Here is a 25,429-nt window from a genome sequence, read left to right as displayed (position 1 = left end):
CCTGGGAGTCAGGTGTGAAGACAGTCTGGCCAATCAGTAGCACTAATTATCTGGGAGAAAAGAAAACCAGGGCTGGATTTGGATTTGAGGGCCAGAGTTGATGATCCCTGGTCTAGGCTGTAGACACTCTTGTATGTCCAATCTATTTCACATTTCCGTCAGAAAATGCTGTTTTCGTCTGTTCCAATTAGTCCTCCATTCTATTCTACATTTATCTTCTGTGTTTGGTTCCAAAGCAGTCACCTTTCTCCTTACATCTTCTTACAAATTCACTGAGCATTTATGAAAGCATTCAGTCATCGAAAGGAACTATTTATTTGTCGCTAAGAAACCTAGTCTAAAGTGTTGCTGTGGCCTTTTCAACCTCTTTTGATTCTCTCATCAGCAACGTAAAAAATGTTCTTATAAATAGCCTGTGTTACTGGGTAGGAAGTTGGCTGCACTGTATCACCGTCACCTGTATCATTGTGTTTAACAGTCGCAGTCCTTCTCAGGGTGACATTTTACATGGCTGCCTTTGCTGGTTTCTGTTCTTTTACAATTCTGTGACTAACCAAAAAAAAGGTACTTTTTTGATATCTGATTTGGCACTTTCAATCCAACCATCTACACCCCTGGCATTCTCTTCTACCTCCATTACTTGTCTCAGTGTAATTTTCCAATACAATGAGGGCTAGTTGTCTGTCACCTGGGAACACTTTGATCGCACATCTCCAGCAGCAGCTCCAGTTACGGCTCCTCCGCTGCCGGTCGCGCTGCCGCCTAGGGCCGTCCCAGTGTCTGCTCGGTGACTGGTGCTCTCGCTGATCCGTTTGAGCCGAAATGACAGTGAGGGATGCTTGGGCCTCCAGACTGCGTTTAGTTTGGGGGTATTTGGCTCCGTGATTAAATGTGGATCACAGGCCTTTGTGGTTTATTAAAAACAACAGGCCTCTGGCTCTCGGTGACTGAGAAAGACGGAGAGGGAGTGGAGTGAGAGAAGATGATTGGAGATAGATGCAGTAGTCTGGAGAACATAGGCAGAGGAACTGTTGGAACTTTATTAAAGAGAATGATATCTGAATGCTTTTATTGAATTTCGATATATATATATATATCCTGTAGTTAAAGAGATTGCATGCACTGCGTGGGTTAGAATATATATCCAAGGCTATTTATATCCCCTAAAATGGAATAAGAACCAGTGGGGCGTGCACATATAAATATCAGAGCTCTGTTGGTTTATACATCATCTTAATGACAGGTGTTGCCACATCTGACAGAAAAGGTCAAAGTGATCCAGTGTAAGCTCATCTGCATTAGAACACGTGTCGCTTCAGATTTAGCATCAGCCCAGTCCGTCGTGCTTTATGCACGGCCCAAATTATGTGCGCCCTCTCTCAAAAGACAATTGAATATTTAACAGTAAATTGAGGTTAGGGTGTTATCGGAGATGAGCAGCATTCAAAATATATATTCTGCACTCTGGGCTGGTGTAGATGGCATTGTCAGACGGCCCTTTTTTAAATCTGAGAGGCATGTCTGACAACCGCGAGCAGAAAAGTCGCTCCACTGGATCAAAGTGCTGTCAGACAAGAGAGAGAGGATAAGTAAGAGAACACAGAGGCCAAGTCCGAGGTGCTAACCACTGCATAAACGCCCCCAAGATACCTCCAGTTCTTCCGAAATTAAGAGAAGGAAGATGGAGAGAGAATGAGTGGGGTGAGACAGAAAAAGAGAAAGTGAGAAAGATCGAGAGAGAGAGAGAGAGAGAGAGAGAGAGATTGGAAGGGAAGGAGAGAGAGACCGAGAGGGAGAGGTAGCTTTTCTGCAGTATATTTGATGGATATTGGCTCAGAATTATGCCTTGAGGAAGAATCAGATTGACTTTCTTCCAAACTGCCGCACAACTGACCAGTTGCAGTCTTCATAATCTAATTAATGAAAATGTTCACCAGAATAATAAATAAAGGGAAAATAATAAAGCTTTGGCTTGCTTTGCAGACTTTAAAAGACATTTGGTTCAATTTGACATCAGGTCCATTTATTACATTTGTTCAAATTGGTGTAGGTGGTAATGCACATGATGCCATAAAAATCAGTATTGAGAATATAAATATGTTGAGAAATTTGGAAACAAAATAGCAGAATTCTTCTCTCAAGGGCCGCGTGTGAGTCATAACTCCAGCGCTGTTTGACATCTACGTACAGTAAACTAACCATTATGTTGGCTCTGTCCTGCAGCCCTAGTACTTAATCTTTATAATGAAATCAGATCCCAGTCTTTTGTCGATGACCTGGGCCTACTGCCACCCACACAGATCATTCACGTCTGAGCTTGGTTCTGTTAGCATAGTCCTTTTAGCTTTAGATACTGGCGGCAAAAACATATGTCATGATACTGTGAAGGGAAGCTAGGCCTCAGATAAATAGCATCCCTACCCCATGTCGTAGAGGGTTTCAGTTTCCTTTTTGTGTTAGTGTCTTTCCTTTCGTGGCTGAAGTGAAACACACTAGTGAAACCCTCCATTTTAAATTATAAAGAAGAATACAAACAACACAGGGTGGGCCAAATGAAATTAGGCCTTTATCAATTACACTTACACAACTCAGTGATCCAAATATGAACCTCAGCAAGGCCCTTCCATATTGAGAGAATACACAAGTGAGAACCCTCAGTCAGCTGATTCTAAGTGGATGAACAACACAATTAGTAATCTTCAGGTCAACTTCCTGAGAATAAACCATCATTTCAAACACACCTATCTAGACCATTAGGATACAAACACTAAAAATATAAAACCAGTTTTTGGTCTAATTGCATTTCCGTAATTGTTTTTGTGACTGATTTTTGTTTTAGTTTATTCATAAACAGATGTCCTCTCTCCTCTTCCAGGCAACATCAGGAATACAGAGAGACTGAGCTTCGACAAGCAGCCGCGGTACAAGATCATGGTGACTGCGTTCGACTGCGGCCAAAAGAGGGCAGCGGAGAGCGTGCAGGTGCGCATCGATGTCAAGCCCGTCTGCAAGCCAGGCTGGCAAGGTAAGCAGCAGCATTCACTCAGGTGTTCGGACCCTTTCAGTTCTCACCCCAGCACTGCACCGGCCACAGATCTGCCTGATCATTTCTGAGAGTAGGGCAGCGCTGGGATGTAGGAGCCAAGGGTCATGTGGTGATATAAAAAGGCCATAGATGCAACCTGTCAGAAATCTGTCAGGAAGCCCCACTTTTTTCACAGCTCACAGCAAATTACAATTAGTCATTAAATTAAAGCTGCTGAATTTTTTCTGACATTGATGTGGCATTGATATTACCTAGCAATGATTGCTAATCTGATACTATTGTATTGCAGTTATTGCAATTTTCACATAAGGTACAGCTCAATACAAAATATTTTTCAATATCAGAAATATATCATGAAGGACAACAATCTGGTGATTACTTAAGTTTCTGGCAGTTGCATCAATGCACAACTTGCTCAGTATAAAAGCCTGTTTATAGCTCTCCTGTCAGCCGCATTGGATAGACTTCTCGACGGCACCCCTGCCATCAAGGTTCATGTAGCAGTTTTAATTCATAAGGCCCGTTCGCACTGGAATGACCTAAATATATATGAATTGTCAACTTTCAGCATGATAATAATTGACAGGCTCTATTCATACTATAGGTGAAATTTTAATGAGTTCTCATCTAACACCAACAGGATATAGCTGAAAAGCTGTGCATGCGAGCCTAATTTCCTTTTCGCACATCTGTTCAAGCAGCAGGCTGTTCCCAGCAGGCTAGTAACATCCTCCAATCATGCCCGAAAAGGAAAATAATAATAAAGGCCAGAGCAGTGGCTGAGCAGCGAACGGTTGAACGTGGGGCACGCTCGTGCACCTCCACAACTGCAGGCTCCCTAATCTTTCCTTTGATGCGACTTTGCTCCTCTCCTGTTTTTTTCCTTCTCAAAATGAGGATTTAGACATTTCATTAGCCGGAGAGCAGCTCCCCTGATGGAGCAGTGGCTGATCCCGCTCGCAAAGGGCAGCGTGGCGTGTGTACACCAGAGAGACGTGCCCTAAATGTCACCCAGAGCAGGCTAAGAAGCAATCGCATCGTCCCGTAACTCCCGGCGAAAGGGGTGGCGCGTCCCCCGTTCTTTCTGTGCTAAAATGCGTCATTCTATTGAGCAGAGAGGGCTCGCCGACTCCCAGTGCCCTGGAACAGGGCTGAAACATCTGACATTCACGCCACTTGGTCGCATAATTGTCTAAACATTTATTCAGTTAACAACCTTTACAACCCCAATAAAACTCTCTGTCCTCATCACCTTTGCCTTATAAGGTGGTGTATTTCAGCTCTTCATTGGTCCCCGTTTGATTGCAATTACATCACTGACACGGTCCATAGAGGTGTCGACAGCTTTAATAAATCGATTTTCTCTGTATGAAATGCACGCAGTCAAAGCAGATACTACAAGAAAGATGTACACTGTAGCTTGTACATATTAAGTAGGATATACTGTATGGTGTATAATACTGAGAATGCATGGAGTGTATAAGGAAATTCTGCTAAGCTGGAAATGGACATGTAGTAAGGTTGTGAAAGCAGATTATCTGACATATCTAAATCCTCCCTTTTACAGGTTTCTGTGATATAATCTCATTCTCTAACTGTATCTCTGTCTCAGCCACTCTCTGCGAATTGGGCATCTCTGTCTCTCTCCAGTGAGCAAAAGCCGGAACCTAGACATCTGGAGGGGTGGAACTCAAGGTTGAGAGATTTGACATAAATGGAGTAGGTTAATGGCCTGACTACGTTCTAGTCAGGTAGAAAACTCACTTTTCAAACAAAGACAGGCCGTTTTCTGCTCAATGCTTGGACAGCGTTTGACCGACGTGTCACTGACTTTTCACCACAGAAATGCTCGCTGGGTCATTGCGTGTCTCTCTCCCTCTCTGTTCTGTCTTTTTGTCGGTCTCGTCTCGCTCTCGTTCCCTGTCTGTCAGCACAGATTACTCGCTAGAAATCACTGCTCTTGCGGTAAACTTCCCTGTCACTTTTCCCATATCGAAAGAACCTTGTTCTCTGTCCTTACAGTCCTGCTCGTCACTTTTTGATTTGTTTTCAGGAGATGTGAAAACAGAAGAAGAGACTATGACTTTAAAAATCACACTGCATCCTCTTGCACTAACCTTTCATTTGTGCTCTTCCACAGTGAATTTTTCTACTTTTTTTCTATCACAGCAACTCTTACCCTTGTGAGGAGGAGATTTGCCAATGCCCATTTCCTGCTTTTAAAATATGTATGCTGTTCCATATGTACGTACTATTTGAAAAGCTGAAGATTAATACAGTGACATATTTTTGTGGCATAAAAACATGCCCATTTAGACATCCATCCCTTTTTCCTTATCATCTGACCCCCTAATCTGGATTATCAGATGTTTGCCCTCAGATTAAATCCAATCTGTCGATGGTGTTGCTTTTTAAGGTCTGGAAGGGTGCAGTGTCTCGTATGGCTGTGGGATCATTCAGTATCCATGTTACTCTGTGGTAGGCCTACATCACTTTATTTCTGTGTTTAGCCTTATCCAGAAAAAATGTATGTATCTTATATTTCCACATCAGCAAGGCTGGATATTCAGTGGGCCAAATCAGGATAAGCCCATTGCTTCAGTGCCCTACCTGTGAACTCAGCTTGTAACAACCGCACTATTTTAAGTTGACGTTGCCTGCATTGTGTGTGCATTATTACTCTATAGTCTCGAGGGTCGCAGGGGGTTTTAGAAATGCACAGACATCCGGCCTCAGCGCGCTCTGCTCAAGCTATTTTATGCCCCACAGCCGTAGGGCTGTGTGACTATGTAAGAACTGCATTACTGCATCACTGAAACCCTTTATTTCACCAAATGTGATTGTGAACTGGAACCCCAGCCAGTGAGGAGCAAGCCATGCACAGACTGCCAGGTGATAATCAGTGTTCCAGCAATTCGATGCTGTTGCCACAACATTAGACAGGCATTACATGTTAGCTTGGGAACAGTGTCAGTGCCTATGAATTAGCTTTTAGCGCTAGGCACGGGTTTGGCAGAGTTCCCATTTGCAAAGTATCACTATGTGTATGTTTTCCATAAATTCAATAAAAATGTGTCTTTTACAGCAGGGCATGGTAACGAGTCTGATGAAAAACATTAGCACAGATATGCCATATGTCTGCGAGTCACTGCATGACAGGGATTAACAAGTGTTGGGAAAGCATTCCACCGTTGCCAAACCCCAGACACGACCAGCCGTTTCATCAGTGAGATTTCCCCCTGCGCTGAGCTTACCTAATTTGAATTGGCTAAAGTATTTACAGGTTTTTTTTTTTTTTTTGAATGAAAACTGCCGCAAAGCTCGGAGCTCTGCTCTTAGCGCCACTGCCTCCTTTTCCTATCGACCGGAGCAGAAGCCAGAAAAATAACTTGATCTGTGTTCTCTTAGCCGAAGCCTACTCTGGGAATATCCTTCAAACAAAGTAAATAGGAGACGTATGAAGCGCTGAGTGTTATAAGGGGAGACGGCTGGAGCAGGCTGCTAAGCACGGGCACACGCTGCACTTTCCTCTCCGCTTTGTTCTATTTCTGCCTCCCGTTTACTGCGCTGCACAAACAAGAAGAGCCCCGGTCCAATTAAATTTGGAAAGGGAACGATTATTAACTCCAGTGGTCTGGCATCAGTCGTGCTCCAGGAGGGTTTCCTGTCTGTGTGGAGTTTGATCTTGCCTTTCAAGGCAGAGATTTAGCTCTGCCCTGTGTAATACTGGAGTTACTCTGACTACCTGTCATGAGTGTTGATGTTATTCTGATTGGCTGGGGGTAGATTGGCTGGTATTAACGTAAGTATTGCATTCCTTGACCATCATTCCTATGTTCCTTCCTTTGGATCGCCAGCATATTTAGATTCCTACAGACTCTGACCTTGACATAAGACTACATTTTTTTATTTTTTTGCTGACTAGCAAATAGTCTTGTCCTATAATTTACTTCTTTGGCCATGAGCCGATTTGTCAAACTACACCTTGCTTTACATTGTTATAAATAGTAAGCCAGAAGAATGTTTTTGTGTGCAATATGACCTTGACTTGCTATGATTGAGATAGAAAAATAAAGATATTGGGTCTCATTCACGAAACATGCGTATGATCACATTTGATTGTAAACTGTGTGTAAGAAAATTTCCTCATTCTTCTTTTTTTTCTTGTCTGTATTTGTTCATGGCTGTTTTCTTATTCTAATCACATGAACCGGATTGGACTTAAAATAAACAGAGTCAGCATTCATCATCTCATACATCTGGGATATGCAAAAAAACATACAACTTCTGTATGTCTGTGCTTTTGTCTGTAGTACTCTGTTTATGCTTCCTTCTTTGCTAAATGGTTTCAGTGAATTGTGGTGGTTATGGGCCTGGCCTTGTAACAAGAATGTTGCCGATTTGAATCCACAGGTATGGCGCTGCTGCCAAGAGCTTGTGCCACTTAATCAGGAAAGACCCAGCTGTGCAAATGGGTAGCACGCAAGATATAAGCAATGTAAATCATCTCCTGACGAGGACAGCTGCTGAAAGTTGCACGAGGCCATATTTTTAGAGTCATTATTAGCGTGTCTCTTTCCCAGGCTGGAACAAGCGAGTAGACTATGACCCGGGGACCGGCAGCAAGCAGCTGTTTCCCAAGATGCACCTGGAGACGTGCGACAGCCCTCTGTCCTCGGTGAGGGCCACCGTGGAGCTGCAGACCAGCCATATTGGGAAAGGATGTGACCGGGAGACCTACTCCGAGAAGTCGCTGCAGAAACTGTGCGGTACGCTAGTCCCCTGCACCGCCCAAGCGACAAATTATTTGCCAGGCACTCACAAACTCTGTTATCGGTGCATAGAGTGCAGCTGGCCCCATTTTAGTCTTCCTGCCCTTCTCTTACATCTGTTGTATGAACACTCTGGTAAGAGTGAAAACCTAATTCAACAGACCAGAGTATGCTCAGTTATCAGCAGTTGGTTTTATCTATGTGTGAAACCTGAGGGGTCAAGGAGATCCAGAGATGGCTGCCGACAGGGGTTCCTATTCTGTCCCAAAGGCTGGGAATCTTTCAGAAACTCTGTGGCTTGGCTCTTTATTTAATCTTTATTTGGTTTCGACACTCGGGGAATCAAATGGCAATTTGCTAATTCTGTTCTGTTCTATCTCCTTGTCACTGCAATTGTCACTGTGTCACGTTCTTTTCACACACACACCCCCCCCCCCCCCCATTCACAGGTGTGCGACAGAAAATCTGGCGATATACATCTAAAAAGAGCCTGTACATAAATACATTTAGACTGCTACAGAACTTCAGATCTAAAAAGCTCGGCAGTGTATTATCTTGAATGTACAAATTTCTCATAAGTAAATAATAGTAAAGTCTTTGTGTTTTTTTCTTTGTGACAACTGCAGTTCATTATATGGTGCCATAGACTGGCACTGCTTGAATAATGGCCTCCGATGTGTCTTGATAACCTTAGTGAAATGCTTCTTCTTACTTCTTCATTATGCCTGGTTTACAACTTGAGTGCTTTTCAGGGTTCCATAATCATTACCTAATGTACACCGTAAAATAAATTATAGTTGCAAAATCAATTTAAGATCGCACACAAAGAGTTCGGATAACAAGCTGCACAAAGCTCACTGGCGAGATCTTCCACATTCATTTTAATTACGTCAATAACTTTCCACTGCTATTATAAAAGGTTCGGGGAAACCGAGCATAATGAACTGAGCAAAAAGAAACAGCTGTAGGCTGCACATACAAAAAGGCCTTCTTTCATTTTTCATGGGGGTAATGGGCACAACCTTGTCGATATGCTGTGGGATTCAGCCTTCATGAAAAGGAGGCTGAGGTCAATTATGGGCCAGTAATCAGTTTCACAACAATAGCGCTTAACTCCTCTTCCCCCGAGGATGTTTCCAAAGGGTCCAGAGCACCATTGTGCGGCAGGTACCATTGCAATGAAAATATTTATGAAAATAAATCAATACAGAGCAGAACATTGTATGGAAAGATATAATACAACGACAAATATGAATTTAAAGAAAGTCATTGCAATTTCTCTATGGATATAATTATTTCAGCAAATGCTTTATTATCAGCTTAAGTTTAAAAACTAATTTTAATAAAAATGTTTTGTGGCATTGTGTGTTGGTAGGTTCTTTTACTGGAAGGCCTTTTGCAAATTTATTTTTCATATCTCATTTATTTTATCAAATGACTTTATTCTTTGCACATATTTCACTCAAATATTTAACCTTTCTGAAGATGTCAGAGGTGTCTAGAATTAATTATCAGGATCAATACTAAACACTTAAGGCTGAGACTGTCTTTGTCTGTCCTTAATGTCTGTGACCACCAGTCTGTAGGGGTTTCAGCTGGAGATCACATATAAAGTCTTAAGGCATCTCAAACACAGACATGCAGTATAATTGCTTCGCCTTCACCCCACTTACCGTTGTCATGGCATTATTCCAATCCTGTAGCTATAATAAAGTCTAGAAGGCATATCGTTTACTTCAAGGATCTCAAAGATAAGCCCATGCAGGATGCGGGCAACACTCTCAACACTGAAAAAACACTGTATAATGTAACATGTAACATCCAACATTAGTCACACCTTTGCACTTCCGTTTCCCCTGCTTCCTTTTCAAAATAGATTCACACAACAGGCCAAGCACAGACAAACTTGCAGTCATTTGGTTGATTGTGACATAATGGATATACAATGTCATTTGCAATGAGTGAGTGGATGAACGGTTGTCTTGCATTTGTAATGCACAAGTGATAAAAAAAACTCTTGTGAAAAATGACTGCTGTACCATTAATCATGCTATTATTTTACTTATTGGAGTAAACAAATGAGAATCAGTTGATCGTGGTTTATATTGGGCATGCAGAGATTAATGGCGTCGTGTCCCTGTGGTGATTTTTCAGGTGCTGAGTCTGGCAGCACTGACCTTCTCCCCGCCCCCAGCGCTTCCACCAATTGGACAGCCTCTCTGCTGACGGACAGCGGGAGGGACAGCGACCTCATCTTCCGCTTTGACGGACGGCAGGCGGCCAACGTGCCGGACCAGGTGGTGCCCCAGAACCTGACGGACCAGTTCACCATCGCCACCTGGATGAAGCACGGCCCGAGTCTGGGCCCGCGGGCCGAGAAGGAGACGCTGCTCTGCAACTCCGATAAGACGGGTGAGAGGGACTCTGCGGGGCCAGGGGCGGAGGCAGGGGATGGGCGTCGAGGGGAGGGAAGGGGAGGGGATGGTAGGACAGGGGAGGAAAGGGGAGGGGTAGAAGCAGCTGTTAGGGGTAGAAGCAACGTAGGAGCACAGATGCAGATAGGAAAGGTGTAGGGGTTGGGGCAGGGCCAGTTAGAGGTATAGGGATAGACGGAGCGGTAGAAGCTGCAGCCAGCACAGTGGATGGGGTATAGGCAGGGGTAATGAAGGCATCTTAAACAGGCACAGGGGTAGAAACAGGTAGAGGCATAGACAACGGTAGAGGCACATAGGGTGTAGATACAATCAGAGAGGTGTAGCCGTGGATACACTTTGAAGCCAGCATAGGGAATAGAGCATAGCCAGGGCTAGAGGTATCGCCATGGATACAGGTTGCAGCCAGCATAGAGAATGGAGTATAGGCAGGAGAAGAGGCATAGCCATGGATACAGGTTGAAGCCAACGTAGGGAATGGGGTATAGACAGGGGTAGAGGCATAGCCATGGATACAGATTGAAGCCAGCATAGGGAATAGGGTATAGGCAGGGGTAGATACAAGCCTGAGATACTGTATGGAATAGAGTCAGTGTCGGCCAGTGAAGCATATAGTACTGAGGTACATGAAAATGAGGGTTGAGGGAGGACACCAAACAGGAGGACAGAGGTGGAATTACGCCATCGATTTCAAACCAATGTGGTCAAGAGGGCACTGTCAATAGAGTCCTATAACTATTCTACCATTCTGTGACTCCCTCTGCTTCCCGTTGATTTAATTTCCAATGACAGTTTGACTAGGACAGTCAGCAAGCAGCGGGGGGGGGGGGGGGGGGGGGGGGCTGTTGATGCATAGGTTCTCTTGATTAGATCGTATTCTTGCGGTCATGCGCTTTCGCTGATAGGACATGGAACAGCCGTGATCAGAGATGGCAGCCCTTTTAGCTTCTCATTGGGCAGCCCCATCATGTGCATCACAGCAAATCAAAGAAAGATGTAATTGAAATCAATGGGAGCAGAAAACTGAGATGAACAACGGTCAGCACCGTCTCCATTAAAGGGACAGCTGACTGTTGGGTCCTACAGTTCCAGAGGCTTGAGAAAGATAAGCAGTCAGTCTGAGAACAGTCAGCAGCTTGCAGTCACCTGCTGCTCATTGTTGTTCATATTTGTAAGTATGTGGGAACATTTATTTGCAGGATAATTTCCAGGATGTTTGGCTCTTCATATTGATAGGCTCTTCATCAAAGTGTTCCTGTCAGAACTGCACACCCTCTCACGGTGTCATCGCATTATATTACAGTCACCTAGCAGATGCTGTTATCCAGAGTGATGCGCGGAAGTGATTGTAAGGCCTGTGACACTTGCATCTGTGTTGTCTTGGACAGAAATGAATCGACATCATTATTCCCTGTACGTCCATCACTGCCGCCTGGTCTTCCTGCTGAGGAGGGACTTCACGCAGGTGGACACCTTCCGCCCGGCTGAGTTCCACTGGAGGCTGGAGCAGGTGAGCGCCCTGAGAGAGACTGTGGAACATTTTTTTGGGTTAAAAGAGGGTGCACGTACACCTGGACAAAAGGCAAACTGCTATGCTCACTGAAGCCTATATTGCCTGCTAGTTTTAATTCATATTTTAGCCGAGACTTAATTGGATCATTCGGAAATAAAGTGGTTTCTTTTGGAAAGTGAATAAAACTCCTGTATGATCTTTACTGTTTGAAGACCGTCCTTGCCCACGGTCTCTCTTCTCTCTGGCACCTAGATCAGGGGTATCCAATCTTATCTGGAAAGGGCCAGTGTGGGTGCAGCTTTCTGTTTTAGCCCAGCCCTAAGACCCCTGATTCTACTTAGCAAGGTTTTGACTGAAGACCATGATTAGTTAATTTGTTAAATCAAGTGTTGTAGTGCTAGGCTAAAACAATAGCCTGCACCCACGGCAGCCCTTTCTGGATAAGATAGGAAACCATTGCACAAGTAATTTAGAATTTCTGATCATACTACAACTGTCATCATCGTTGTCTTTCCGTATCTAGCTTTTCCACCTCAAATAATATGTGGCAACTTTGTTAGGTGCATAAATGGTAACTGTCCATTAACCACCTGAAAACTATGCTCTGCTATTGCGTGGGCTGGTGAATGAGGTTTCCACCTCCCAGATTTAAGACCTCTGATTGGAAGGTGGCATGCAGACGAAAGTCATTACTGTTAATAATCAGCAATAACAAGTTTGCCCGTCTGGCCGTGCTTTCATAAATCTAATTCCGATTTCATGACAGCCCGTGTCTATTTTGAAGAGCTGAAGTGCACTCAGAAAACATCTGATTTCCATGAGCACTTATCTGTTATTCAGTGAGGCGAGCGTTTCCTGCGGTGTTTTCTGCTGAAAGCCTCTCTCCTTGTTTGTGAAATTGGCGGTGTGGGTGCGGCGGTGTCACCCGACTCTTATCTCGCCGCGCGGAGAGGAGAGCGCCGCGCTGAGACGCGTGTAATCTGGATGAAGTACACTCCACGGCAGTGACCTTTCTCAGGGAAAACAGCGATACTCCATCACCTGTGATGAAAACCCACACATCGCTGACACCTATGCGCTGCCAAAACACGCATTGATACAATGACACAAGCGCATTCACGCATACAATCCAACGCATACATGTGTACACACAGATGCACACACGCGCACGTATGTAGGCAGCCACTCACTCACACACACACACACACACACAAACAAACTGTTCACTCTTTTCACTGATATCATGTTCCCAAAATGTTCTGAATACCATTGGTTAACTTTGGGAAGAAAAGAAATCTGTATACAACACATTATCTGTTCATTACCAAATAGTTTTTGGGCCTGGATACACCGCTACTACCTAATGCTAACCTTCCATGTGATGTCACTGAATGCCATCACTCCGTTCCCTCTTAGGAGTCTGTTGTTCAATACACACTGAGTTCATGGAGTGCCCGTACGTCAATGGAGAGGTGCTCAACACTGACAGGAAGCAAAGCTCTACTGACAGAAGAGATGAGGAAGCCCTCACTTCCTGCTTACACGTCAACATGGCTGAGTGCTTCGGATGGCTGTGGCTAATGGAGCAGAACGGGAGCATGGGGAGGCTAAGTGTTGGCAAAGGAAAAAGCACTGCAGTGGGCCTTTAGTTCCTCATACAGCCAATGAGGGTGAGGCCGTCTCTGTACAGAGGGAGGTCTATAGCAGCTCCCATATATTTTTCTCATGTTCTTCCTGTGGGGAGTTAGGGACTGACTCGTTTGAGAGGAAGTGTGTGGTTGGCAACAGTCTCTCAGTAAAGGGACCGTAAGCCCAAAGAGGGTTCTGTGCTGTCCACCTCAGCTTTATGTTGGCATATATTTAAAGTAATTTGTAAAGTGAAAATGAAATGGCAAAATACCCCTTGCTCCTCACCATTGGGATGCCACCATTATGTCACATGTAAGTGTGTAGTGGATTACAGTGGGCTTTTTAATGATGAATCACCTTACTAAAAAAGGCGAAAGCCTGCATGTTTTTCTTCCCTTTTTTGGCCAAACCATTATAACCTTTAACGTTCAAATTATGGTTTGCAAAAGAAACAGAAGCTCTGTCCTATATATTTTTCAGATGACTTGGATGAGTTTCCTATGCTGCCATGAAATATGCTTCCACAGTAGAGAAAACCTGATTGACGTAAAACATACTGCAAGACTAACTCTCTGGCAGCCAACAAGACTTAAACAATATTCGTCCTATCCCTCAGTATCACCTTGCAAACCGTCTGCAACTTTCTCCCCTGTGCTGTTGCCATGCATCTAATTTAAGTTTCTCTGGATGTTGCTGCCTTGACATTTGTGTATCAGGAAGGATCAAGCAATGATAAGCTGACACATTGCAGTAGTCAATCAGATGCTGCTGTTTTAAATCAGTGAACCACTGCCGCGCAGATTTTGTGAGATACAGAGATCCTACCGATAACTTTTATGAATTACTAAAGAGTTTGGAGCTGAATACCATGTGCAATTAGCGGGAATCTCAGTTTTACTGCTAAGGTTTAACTGGGCAGCTGTGAACTACTACGTGCTACTAAGTGTTGGTTTATGTGTGATTAAACATTTATGTTGTAAGATTATGTATCAACTACTACTGCTGGTCATGACCCTGATGACTTGGCATCAGCAAACCTGTATGTGTGCACTTATGTAAGTCACTCTAAATAAGAGGGCCTGCCAATGCCTACATTTAAGGGTAAATGTGTTCTGCAACACAGAGTGCCTTTGAATGCAAACAACAGCATGGGCCAGAGTGAGAGAATTTCTCTTTTTTTCACTCCAGGATCCCTGTCTCTTACCATTCATCATGCTCAATTCCATTCTTAAATAGTTTCTTCTTCTTCTTTGTCTTCATCTTTTTCTTCATCTTGTCCGTCATCATCTTCTTCATCTACATCTTCATCATCTTCAGACTGGTGTCTGCATTTGTTGTGTGGAAAAATGTACATGCTGATTTTTAATCTTTTCAAATCCATTTTTTAACATGTCAAGGTTTTAGAGAGATTTATTGTGCTTTTGTTTTTGTGTTTTTATAATATCTGTGTTCTGTTTACTCGGTGACAATAAACAGAATTTTGCCACTCCATAAATCAAATCCCTGCAGCCACCGCTAATGTGATTCTGTGTGCGCATAAATATCAGCCTGAGCCATTTTGTTCCTCTTTGCTTTTTCCAGCCCAAAGCCCACTGACAAGTGTTTAAAACCCTGTACTGTTCAGGTGGGATCCAAAAAGGGGGATTTTAGAGACATTTTGGCTGTACCATTGTGCAAAGTCTTCTCAAAATCAACCAAGCAGACTTGCTGAATTGGCAAAAATAATAATAAAACCAGCAAATAGAGATTGTTTGCCACCTGCGCATGGCCTCATAATAACCAAGAATGACAAAAGAAGAAGCGGTGAAATGTGATCAAAGTTGGCATCTTTTGGAAAGTCTCAGTTATGTTTCTGCTGGTTATGTATTTTAGTAAAATATTGTTACATAGGACAAAGATGACTGAAATGTGTACTGAAGTGAGGGGGAAACAGTAGATCAGTTCCTTTGTTCCCTAGTGGACTTGAAGATCTATTTTTGTCTGTTTTGGTAGATATTTGATTTGAGAAACTATTCAACATTGCTAATGCAGCATAGAGGTGGCGCCACAGTGTCCTTTTCCATGTCCCATCATACAGACTGCTTTTTAGTATCATACAGGCCCAATCTACATCTACCCACGCAGTGAGCACTGAGTCCTCCCACTGAGTCAGCAGGAGAAGAAATACTTGAGGTTAACCTATCATTTTTTGAAAAGTTTATGAGTATATGGAAGAACAGCTAATTACCTCTATCAAAAAACTTTGTTATTCTTACTTTGTATACTGCTATATAGCGCAGTTTTATCCTCGATCAAATTTGTCGAACACTAAAATCCTGACATGATAACTGGAGAGAACTGGAGAGGATGGTGTATCATGATTCAAGGCCCCATGGTGTCCCATTCACTTCCATGGACTCCTTTGCAGATTAAGTCTCAGCATTTGTATTCCCAAGAATCTTCAGGTTGTCACACATCCCCCTCAAAGTCCAAGTTCTCTCCAGTGATACTATTTCACTCCCCAAGGAGAGAAATGAGATTAACCTCACCATGTTTGAAAGGCTCATGATTTGGGAACTTTGTCATCACTTTCATGAATAGGACTGGACCAAATTGACAGGAGAGGAACTAGTTACTCATTGTGCAGTACCTCTGTTGGCCAGGAGTGGCCCCCTATGCTCTCACTGCCCAGCTGTGTTAGATGTCTCCAAAACAAATAGACTCCCATTTGAAGAATCTTTTGATCCAAATTCATGGGAAATCTGTTTGAATTGTGTGACTCACATACACACAATAATTTGTTTCGGCAGAAGACAGTCTCAGCTTCAAAGACAGAAACAAACATTTCGTGAGGAACAATTCTTAGTCTTGGCTGTTCAATGTTGTTCCACCACCCCCCTCCCTTTCCCCTTACCATCAGCAGTACATAACCAATGGCAGCGTTGAAACTCTGAAAAGACTCTCACAGTCTTTCGTCGCAACTCCATTTAGCTATATCGATTTGCAATCTTCTGCGCACTTAGCTTTTTTTTTTGAGAGGATGCTCTGTTTTGCTCCATTTCCCAGCGAATGACACGGGATGGAGAGAAAGCGTGCGATTCTTCCGCAGTTCTTCATCCTTAATGGCTTTAAAAGAATGGATCGTTCTCAGCTGAGCGACCGTTACTCACGACGCGTTTGTGGAACGACGTGTCAGGGCAGAACGAGGCGGCGTTCAACCCCGTGAGCCCTGTTGTGTCGGAGCTTCTCTGTCTTGTAAGCGTTACCACAAAGCCAAAGCTGTTTCGGTCGTTGCCGCTTCGTCGTGCTGGATTCGAACGAAAGATAATTAAACCGCCATTTGCGAGAAAAGCAAAACATAAAACATGCATTAGTTTGACATTGATTCTTGCCCGTTCAAATGCACAACTGTCTTGTGGATATGCGGGGGGGAAAATCAATGTACACAGAAGCAAGATTGATAGTGATGGAGCACGGAAATGAGAGGGGAATCACGTCAGCCACCTGGACTGGGATAAGCTCAGAGACAGGCTCTGTCTGGACTGGCGTGGTGCAGGTCTGGCACCTGTAAGTGCGGAAGGAGAGAATGCACACTGCAGGCACGCAGCACTAGGGCGACGAGACGCCCCGATTTTTTTCTGGGAGAGCTCCGTATTTCACCCCTTTTCACGTGTCCCAGCCAACCCTTAGAAAATCCTGATTCGTCCCGTGTTTCAGCGGCGCCATATTTCAAAGCGTTTGCTGGCCGTAATTGGCGTTATTGTAGGTCCTCGCTGCATTGTGTACGCAGTCCTCCCGGGAATCTGGTCCCCCTAACGAGAACACGTTTTTCCATTCCTCGCTGCCTCGATACAATCAGCACGCCGTGGAAACCAGCTGCGGTGGAAGAGCTCCGAATCCAGCGATGTCTGGTTAGCCGTTTGCCCAGGCCTTTATTTATTTATTCGCCATCATCGGTTAGTGTGTCTCTCGCCAGATGTGAATTGCACACAAGCCTGCACCTGTGCTTGTCGCAGGTACTTTGAGACCTCTAGTGCTCGCCTGACTCAGCCCTTTTCTGTTCCGATTTAGTTCCTTTTTATCGCTGTGAGGATTTTATTCTTCACTCGAGTGCTTTATTTTTATGTTCCGGCACAGCCTTTGGATATTTTTTTTTCCATGTTTTTAATTATATATTCCTTGAATTTGCATGCATGGATTACTTATGAAAAAATATGATAATCATTTTTATTGTGATTATATTGTTTGTTCATTATTATAATTTTCCTATGTCCCCGCATACCCAGCCTCATCCTTTTGTTGCGGTTTTTTTATTTCCATAAGGTATATTTTATCTGCAGAAAGCCTGGAATAAGCTTAACTATAGAACAAAGACTGACGACAAAGTTCCCAGAATAACTACTCCAACACCTTAGACATTGAGATGCATATCTGATGCTGAAAGCCGGTTGTAATTCACACATTTCTCACAGTTCCCTGTTTTCATTTCGGATTCTGCCTTCTGATTTTCACCTCTGTGGGCTCTCAAATAAAAAGCTAGAGGGGGGTCAGGTCTGCGGCTCCTCGTTTCCTACGTCATGTTTCCCTTTCACCAGCCGCACCGGGCTGAGCATTAGATTGGATGTCGGAAGCCGCCTCATTTCCATAATCTGTTTCTCCTCCGCACAAAGATTTCAAAAGGCGCGATGAAAGCACGTTCGGAGGAGTCAAAGGCAGCCCGTCTCTCTCTCTCTCTTCTGCTCCTTCCCGTCTCGTTGCAGTAAAACCCCATTTATAAGCTACCTAAAGGTTGTTTAATAGTGTGAAATAATCGCGAATGCTAAATTATTCACCGGCATGGCTCTATTCCCGCGTCAACGGGGCACGTTGTGCTGGTCTGTCACGCGCAGACGGGTATTCACCCCGCAAAAGGTTTCCATTAAGATGACTTTCGACGCTTTATAGAGTCGGACGTCGTATCCTGCAGCGTGGGAAACCGCCATTGTCACCCTGGCCACAACTGACAGACGCGATTTCAAAACCGGCAGGGGGAGAGCGAGGGAGAAAGAAAGATAGGACGACGGAAGTTTTTGGCTGTTCTTCCGAAAGTTATTTTTTAAAATGTGAACGCCTGGAGAGCAGCAATCTGTTTTAGCAGGCACTCCGCGACCCCACGACGGGTGCCGTCTCTCTTGAAAGAAGCGCAAGGTGAAACTCGAGAAGGGCTCCATTGGCTGGGCTCCCGTGTGGTCAGCCACGATCCGTCCCAGTGACTATGTCAGGACAAATTAGGACAAATCGATCGACTGGGGGAATCCACCAGTAAATTACAATCACTGCAAAAAGAATGGCTTAACAAGGGTTTTGGTCTTGTAATGAAACTTAAAATCGTATTTTTTCATGTAAGAAATATTACCTTGCTTTAAGTTTCCGTTTGCTTGACGAGTGAAAATTACTTACACCATTGGCAAATCTTGAAATGCGTCAAACTGTGTTTTAAGAAATACTTGTTGAGTTTGAATTATGTTTTGGTGTTTGCAATGACTTTTTGTGCCTACCAAATTTTAGTGCCCTTTTTCAGAGCAGGTTGCTATATTTGGGGGTCAGAAAACAAAGCAAACAGTCAACATTCTGATAAGTTCTGTCAATCAACGAGAGGCAACCAATGGGCACTAGAGGGAGGGGTGTCCACTTGAGCTCAGGCTCCACGCTGAAACGGTTTTTGCATAGCAAGGCATGTAAAGATGTAATTCAGTCACCTACAGATAATATTCTTATTATGCAAACTGTGGGTCAATGCCATGGCATGCCCTTTTCTAAAAAGCAGCCCTCTGTTTAGCATTCATGACCCGAGATGAGTCTGAAACTATTCAGCTCCATGTTTGTGGTGCGCTTCCCTCGCCACCTCAACGCTGACCTGGAAATATGTTGTGGAGGCGTCTGAAAGGCGAAGTTAATTTCACTGCTGCACAGTTACAAATCCGTTCCGGAGTACGAACACTTAATGGGCCCGCATTAATAATGCAGGGAAACAGTGATGGGCTTTCCAGGAGAAGCTTGAGTGCGGAACATTAACCGTTCTTTTGTTCCTTGTCAGGGGTTTTGAATAAAGGCCCAGGGTGGGCTTGGGTCGGACTGAGTAGTGCTGACTTGAGCTGTCGGCCTCAGTCAGCCGGGGGCGAAAGATCGCTCTCCACTGACTCCTTATGTTTCTTCATCTTCTTTATTTCCTCAGGCACACAAAACACACGTATGCCAACATGACCACACGCCCGCAAGAACATACCGACGTAAACATACTCGCACACGCGTGCACCCGTACGCGTGGGCACATACACACAACTATAAACTTGCACACATATATGCGTATTTTAAAAAATCACATGTCCACACATCCGTATGCATGCCCACATGGGAACACGTATGGACAGTTAGCAGAGCCATGTAAAGCTGTCAGTCCCTCTCTGTGCAGGCAATGCCTCCAGGCCAGGCCATGATTGACATGTGAACCGCCTGAGGCATCATCATGGGCTCATCAGCACTAATTCTCACCTTCCCATCTGTAATTAAAGTACTTAATCTGGTTCTCTCCATTGCAACGGTGTGTATTTGCTTCATTATTTGACAAATGGTCTTGTCCAAATTTATCCAGTCATTTAAAAAACATTTTTCAAATTTGCGTGGCCATAATAGTAAAGTGTTCCGAACGGATTTGTGCTGAGAATCCCAGGGAGAGATTTTCAGACTCATTAAGCTGCTGTCTTGTGGCCTCGTGGCATCAATGAAGAGAAACAGAAACATTCTCTCCGACACGGAGACGGAAATCATCCCCAGATTTGTGATTATTGACACACCAGTTACAGTGCAAATTCCAACCGGCTCAGTTTTGATTACCGCAAATGTGCCGTGAATAACAAATCGATCCCTAGCTCATCCGGACGGGAAATGCCTGCTCTCGGATGATCCTCTTTGAGTAGAGCTCCTCTGTGGTTGCTGAAAACGGCAATACTACCCAAGGAAGCAATGGATTGTGATGTCATCGCATTATCACAATACTCAGCTCTGCACGTACGTACCAGGGGAGGTGTGGCATGTCCAGCCACTTCACAATTTCTCTCATGTTTCTGATATTCATAAATCCATCCTTGCAGACTGGTATGTCCTCTTGGGTCCTTCCCAACAGCATTTTCCATTTATTTTTTTCTGTTTGCTTTAAATATACAGAACCGGGTTTATTGGTTGTGATATCAATTTTCCTTCATGAAAACATTTGCCCTCAGCCTATGGACGGATCAATATGCTACGTACATGATTTTCATCCCAGATTACCCTGCTCCCCACTCTCTTAAACGTGGTTTAACCCCCTTCTGACATACGGTACTGCTCTCTGAAAACCTGTGGTAATCCAGGAACAAGTGAAGGCGAGGGAGGTGGTCGCGGAACGAGGTGCAGAAATAACGGTGTTTCTCTTTGTGTGCCGAGTGGGGGGGGCAGGGGCAATGTTGCCGCCTTTAATGTATCAGAATTCACTATTGCTTTGATTTCCCTCCTGAGCTCACTGGAGTTGCTGCTCTGCTTTCATTGCATTCGTTTTAATTCAATCTGGGGGGGGAGAGGGAGTGCTTAGTGGATTTTGGATCCATTAGCATGTCTTACCAATGCGTGATGGATTTTCTTTGGGAATGATTATCCCCCACCCCCTTGCCGTGACTTGGACCAGAGGGGGTTAGGTCAAGTTAAGCAGTGAAGTGGATCATGAGGTCAGTCTTCCCCTGACCACTATAATAGCCAAATTTTTCTCCTCACCCCTCACCACTCACACTCATCTCTGACTGGTGTCATGTGACACCTGTGCAGAATCAGAATCCAGCAAGCACCATGATTTGCGATGGTGGGCAAGCCTCAGAGCCTGTATCACAGCTTCCTTCCTGCAGCCAGTCATAACATTGACTTCTTTCGTCTCTCAGCAACCAGACATCTCTTTATTTGTCTTCAGAACACAGATACCAACTACACTTGCTTGTCAGGTCCCTTAATAAATTGTTATCTTGTTGGCGTTCTGAGAATTACATGTTGCAGGGAAAGTTAAAAGTGGTTCCAGTTTGTGATTGACTGAATGGTAACAGAACCGGTATATTAACACTCACAGACATGTGGAGATTTCATCACAGAGGTGTTAGGTATGAATTTTCTGCCTGCTTCTGTAATTTTGTGTGTGTGTGTTAAGGTAGCATCTCACTGATCAAATTTATCAGAGGCTTTCAGTATTTTGCTCTGACAGATTTTCATTTCTGCAGGTTTTTATTTTTACCCAGATCGAAGGGGGCAGCAAGAGGTGGAATGAGACGCGTAAGCAAAAAACACGGGGAGGGGGGGGGGTGACAGAAACAGGCCACGTGTGTGAGAAACATGAGGCATATGTGTTACAGATTGTTTGTGAGGAGAACCGTCTTCAGTTTTCTCTTATAACATATCATAGCATAGCATAGCACGGCACATGCAGTATGGGAGAACCTATCCAGTGAGGGGCTGGAACTTATCAGTCTAGGTGTTTCTCATAGAAATTCAGAGACTGACCGGCTCTGTCCAACTTTCTGTTGCCTAACACCACTGCACAGATGAGCTGCCGCATGCAGCAGGGACTAAGGGAGCCTACGGTTAATTCAAGCCTTGTATCTTTTTAAAACATTAACCGAATATTTTCTTTTCCCTCCAAACTTGGGAAGTCCAGCCGTAATTGTTCACCCCTCTCATCCCTGCAGCTTCGGGTTCCGTCGCCATCCATCAATTTGCGATGGATGGCGACGCTCGCTCGCTCGCTCGCGCGCGTCCTCCTGCCGCTGCCACTTCCTCTTCACTCTGCAATCCATCAGCGGAGCCGCGCAGTCGCCGCGGCGGAGGACCGCGCGAGCGGCGGAGCTGACGTTGGCGTACCGCGTCGCGGGCGGGCGGCCGGCTGACCGCGGGAGTTTCTGTTTCTGCCGCACCCTGCCGTCCCGTCCCTCCCCCCCCTCCCTGCCTCCGGCTAATACACCGTGAGGCGTTCCCGCCCTGGTCCCGGCTCTGTGATCTGCCTCGGCTGGGGTCCGCTGCCGCCGCTCCGCTCGTCGCCCCGATTTCTCCCTGATGGGCCCGAAGGTTCATGAGCATTGCTAGCGTGCCTTGTGCGCACTCCAGGTCCCCCTTTGTCCCGGTCGTGTGCGCCATTTCCTTGCTCTGAAGGTCAGCATCACGCTAAATGCAGCATAGAAAACCGATTTAAAAAACGTCTGCGTAGCTTAAAATGGAAAGAAAAGGCGGGGAGGACAGAGAAGCGCTCTTATTTGGGGGGCTGTTCGTTAACGGGTGCCGCACGAGCCCGTCCGTGTATGGCCAGCTGGGTCCTCCGCCCCCCCCCCGTCATGCCAAGATTGATATCTCAAGTGGATTTCTCATTAGACAGGCAGCGTATTTTCTTATGAATGCAGTCATGGTGATTATTTTTCAGTAACTAGCCCCTTCACAGCGTCATTCGGAGGAGGGTGTACTGGTACATATTGCGTATTTTGAATATGACTGAAAGCGACACAATACTTAGGCTTTGACATTACAAAGCCCTTTAAGGGAGAAACAGGCCTGCGATGCACTTGCTTGGCACAATTATCTGAGGGGTCTTAGAGTGCTAAAGCATGTCTGCACTCCGTGATACATTATTATAATTCCACTACAGAAATTGATTTTTCAAGAAGGCAATATATTGCCGTGTTGTGCCGTGCAATGCTGAGAATGGAGTGAACAGCGAGCCACAGATGGGGCATTTTATCATAACGTCAGGACCAGCTGGGTGTGGAGAGGCTCAGAGATGATGGTGCGAGAGAGAGAGAGTGAGGGGGGGGGGGGAGAGAGAGAGAGAGAGGGAAGAAAGACAGAGAGAAAGAGGAAGAGAGAGAGAGAGAGGAGGTTAGGGCTTAGTGTTGGAACTCTGTAGGACTGATTCACTTGTATTGATTTTTGTTAGTGATGCCTACGTGCTGAGTGCACATGTTAGGGATAGGAATGAAAGGATTGTGAAACGGCTGTCATTCCAATGCAAATAACCCATTTTCTGCCTTAATGCATATCCACCTCATTGTATATATGTAATTATAATAACATAAAAGCTGTCATTATTAGTGCAGTACGGCCGCAGTAAAGTGATAATTAAGTCGTCCCGAGTAGGCTTATGCTGTAAAATGGAATTCGGAAATTACAGCGGATACCATTTGAAAAGAATATGACAGGAATGACAAATAGCTCCCGGCAGGCCAATGTAACAGGGCTGTTACATCCTCAGGTGAAATCCGCTTTTGCAGAGTATTACATTTACTGAGAAACATTTCCCCTGCAGCAAGTTGTTTTTCTCTTTTTGATAAATATTCTCCCCACATAGACGTACTCTCTTCCAGGTGTCCTCATCCTTTCGTGCCTCAAGTCCCACTTAGATTTATATTGCATATATCAAGGAAGCCTGGGAGCGCATGAGGCATAACCAAAAAACATAAGGGAAAAAAATCTAAAGAATGGTGAATTAACCCCATGTTAGGATTAATTATATTTTAAAATGGTAAAGCATTTGGTCGCTGGTTAACACTGCATTGTGATTGGTAAAGAGACTAGCATATAAAGAAGTGAAAATGTAGTTTCTATGGAGAGAGTGTGGTGCAGCAGGAGCTGCTCGGTTCATGTGTTAGGCTGTTAATGAAATACAACATCCACCACTGAGGGGTTTTGCTTTATGTGCCAGGGCCCGAGAGTTCATTCCTAAAGTACTGTATTCTAGCTGTTTGTCTGTCCGCGTTTCCCTTTTCATTTAAATACCTGTATGTCCTAAGCAGGGACATAACACTTTGTATATAACTGTCCGTTGAAATGATAAAATAACACAGATGGCTATTCACCTTTGGGGATACGTAGATTATTTACTGTAAATTCTGCAAAGTAACTGGGTCAAACTGGAGTGTGATGGACCAGATGGTGACTCACAGGCGTTTCATTCAAATTTACTTCCTGCTTATTCCTAGTCTTTGGTCTTAATATGGTCAGTATTTACTATGAAAATCCTGACTCACGCAAGTATGGCGTGGCGAAAGGCAACAGAAACTTGGCCGCCTGTCGTAACAGAGCCGAATATTCAGTGGTGCCAAATTGCAAAATGAAGCAGTGCGTCAACTTTTGTGAGCTGAAGTTTCACTCTCTGCCATCAGATGATAGTTCTGTCAGCTGGGCTTCCAGCAAAGTGGACGGAGCCAAGTCCTCAGCCGCAGTATCTTCTGAAAATGGCTCCCAAATCCAGAGATTGCCATCTCTGTGGGTCGTCTGGGAGGTAGCCTGAGAATTTATGTGACAGCTGACTCAAATGCCCAAAACACACACATTTGGAGAGAATCTTCCAGAATCTCACTCCAGAGTGGGGACATTTGCATTCATCCCCTTTTCACTTGTTCCAAAGTATTAAATCCTTCCACGGTTAAATCCTGCAGTTATGTCACAAACTGCAGACATACTGCTCTTTCTTCCTGGATGGACAGTTCCAGCTGGTTCAGCAGATCTAATATATCTGATATTGATAAGTAGGCCAGTTTGGCAAAAACCTCACCATCAAGATAATGCCTGCTAGGAGAGATTTTTTCTCATCAAAAAAGGCACGCCTTCCTTTTTCAGTTTAAACAGGTGATTGAGCGCCCGCCCTAACTATATTTATCGTACAGTTGATTAAAACAGAGAGAAGGGAAACTTGGGTTCATGTCTGGTTGAATGCTAAACGGTTTTGTAAAAAACAGTCTGGGGAATTAATATTGTGGTTGCAATCCGGAATGGATGTCTTATTTTTCCCTTATGAGTTCATGACATGCTTGTCTAGGGTTAGCAAAGATGTTTGGCCATTACTTTTAGTTTGTTTGCCAGCTAGCTAGCTGCTTAGTTGGTAAGCAAATGTAAACTGCATTTTTTATGATGGTTCTCTGGTAGCAGAACCAGTGCTGTCAGTAGCAGAAGCAGTTCTCTTTCATGTCGCTGTTCTTCCAGTTGTTTAGCGCTCCTCACTTGTGTAACTGTTACATAA

At 44.5% G+C, this 25,429-nt stretch overlaps 1 protein-coding gene across 1 annotated transcript in view; it reads left to right on the top strand.

Moving 5' to 3' along the window:
• The window catches only part of clstn2 (calsyntenin 2), a 133,342-nt gene that overhangs the window by 90,281 nt on the left and 17,632 nt on the right, over positions 1-25,429 (top strand). The window contains exons 5-8 of the mRNA XM_035423592.1: positions 2,876-3,025; positions 7,630-7,815; positions 9,973-10,230; positions 11,639-11,760. Coding sequence (XP_035279483.1) covers positions 2,876-3,025; positions 7,630-7,815; positions 9,973-10,230; positions 11,639-11,760 — 716 coding nt within the window. The remainder of the gene's footprint in view (positions 1-2,875; positions 3,026-7,629; positions 7,816-9,972; positions 10,231-11,638; positions 11,761-25,429) is intronic.

Source organism: Anguilla anguilla, chromosome 6 (assembly GCF_013347855.1).
Source record: "Anguilla anguilla isolate fAngAng1 chromosome 6, fAngAng1.pri, whole genome shotgun sequence".
In the NCBI taxonomy this organism is placed as follows: domain Eukaryota; kingdom Metazoa; phylum Chordata; class Actinopteri; order Anguilliformes; family Anguillidae; genus Anguilla; species Anguilla anguilla.
This window is presented reverse-complemented; position numbering and strand designations above follow the sequence as displayed.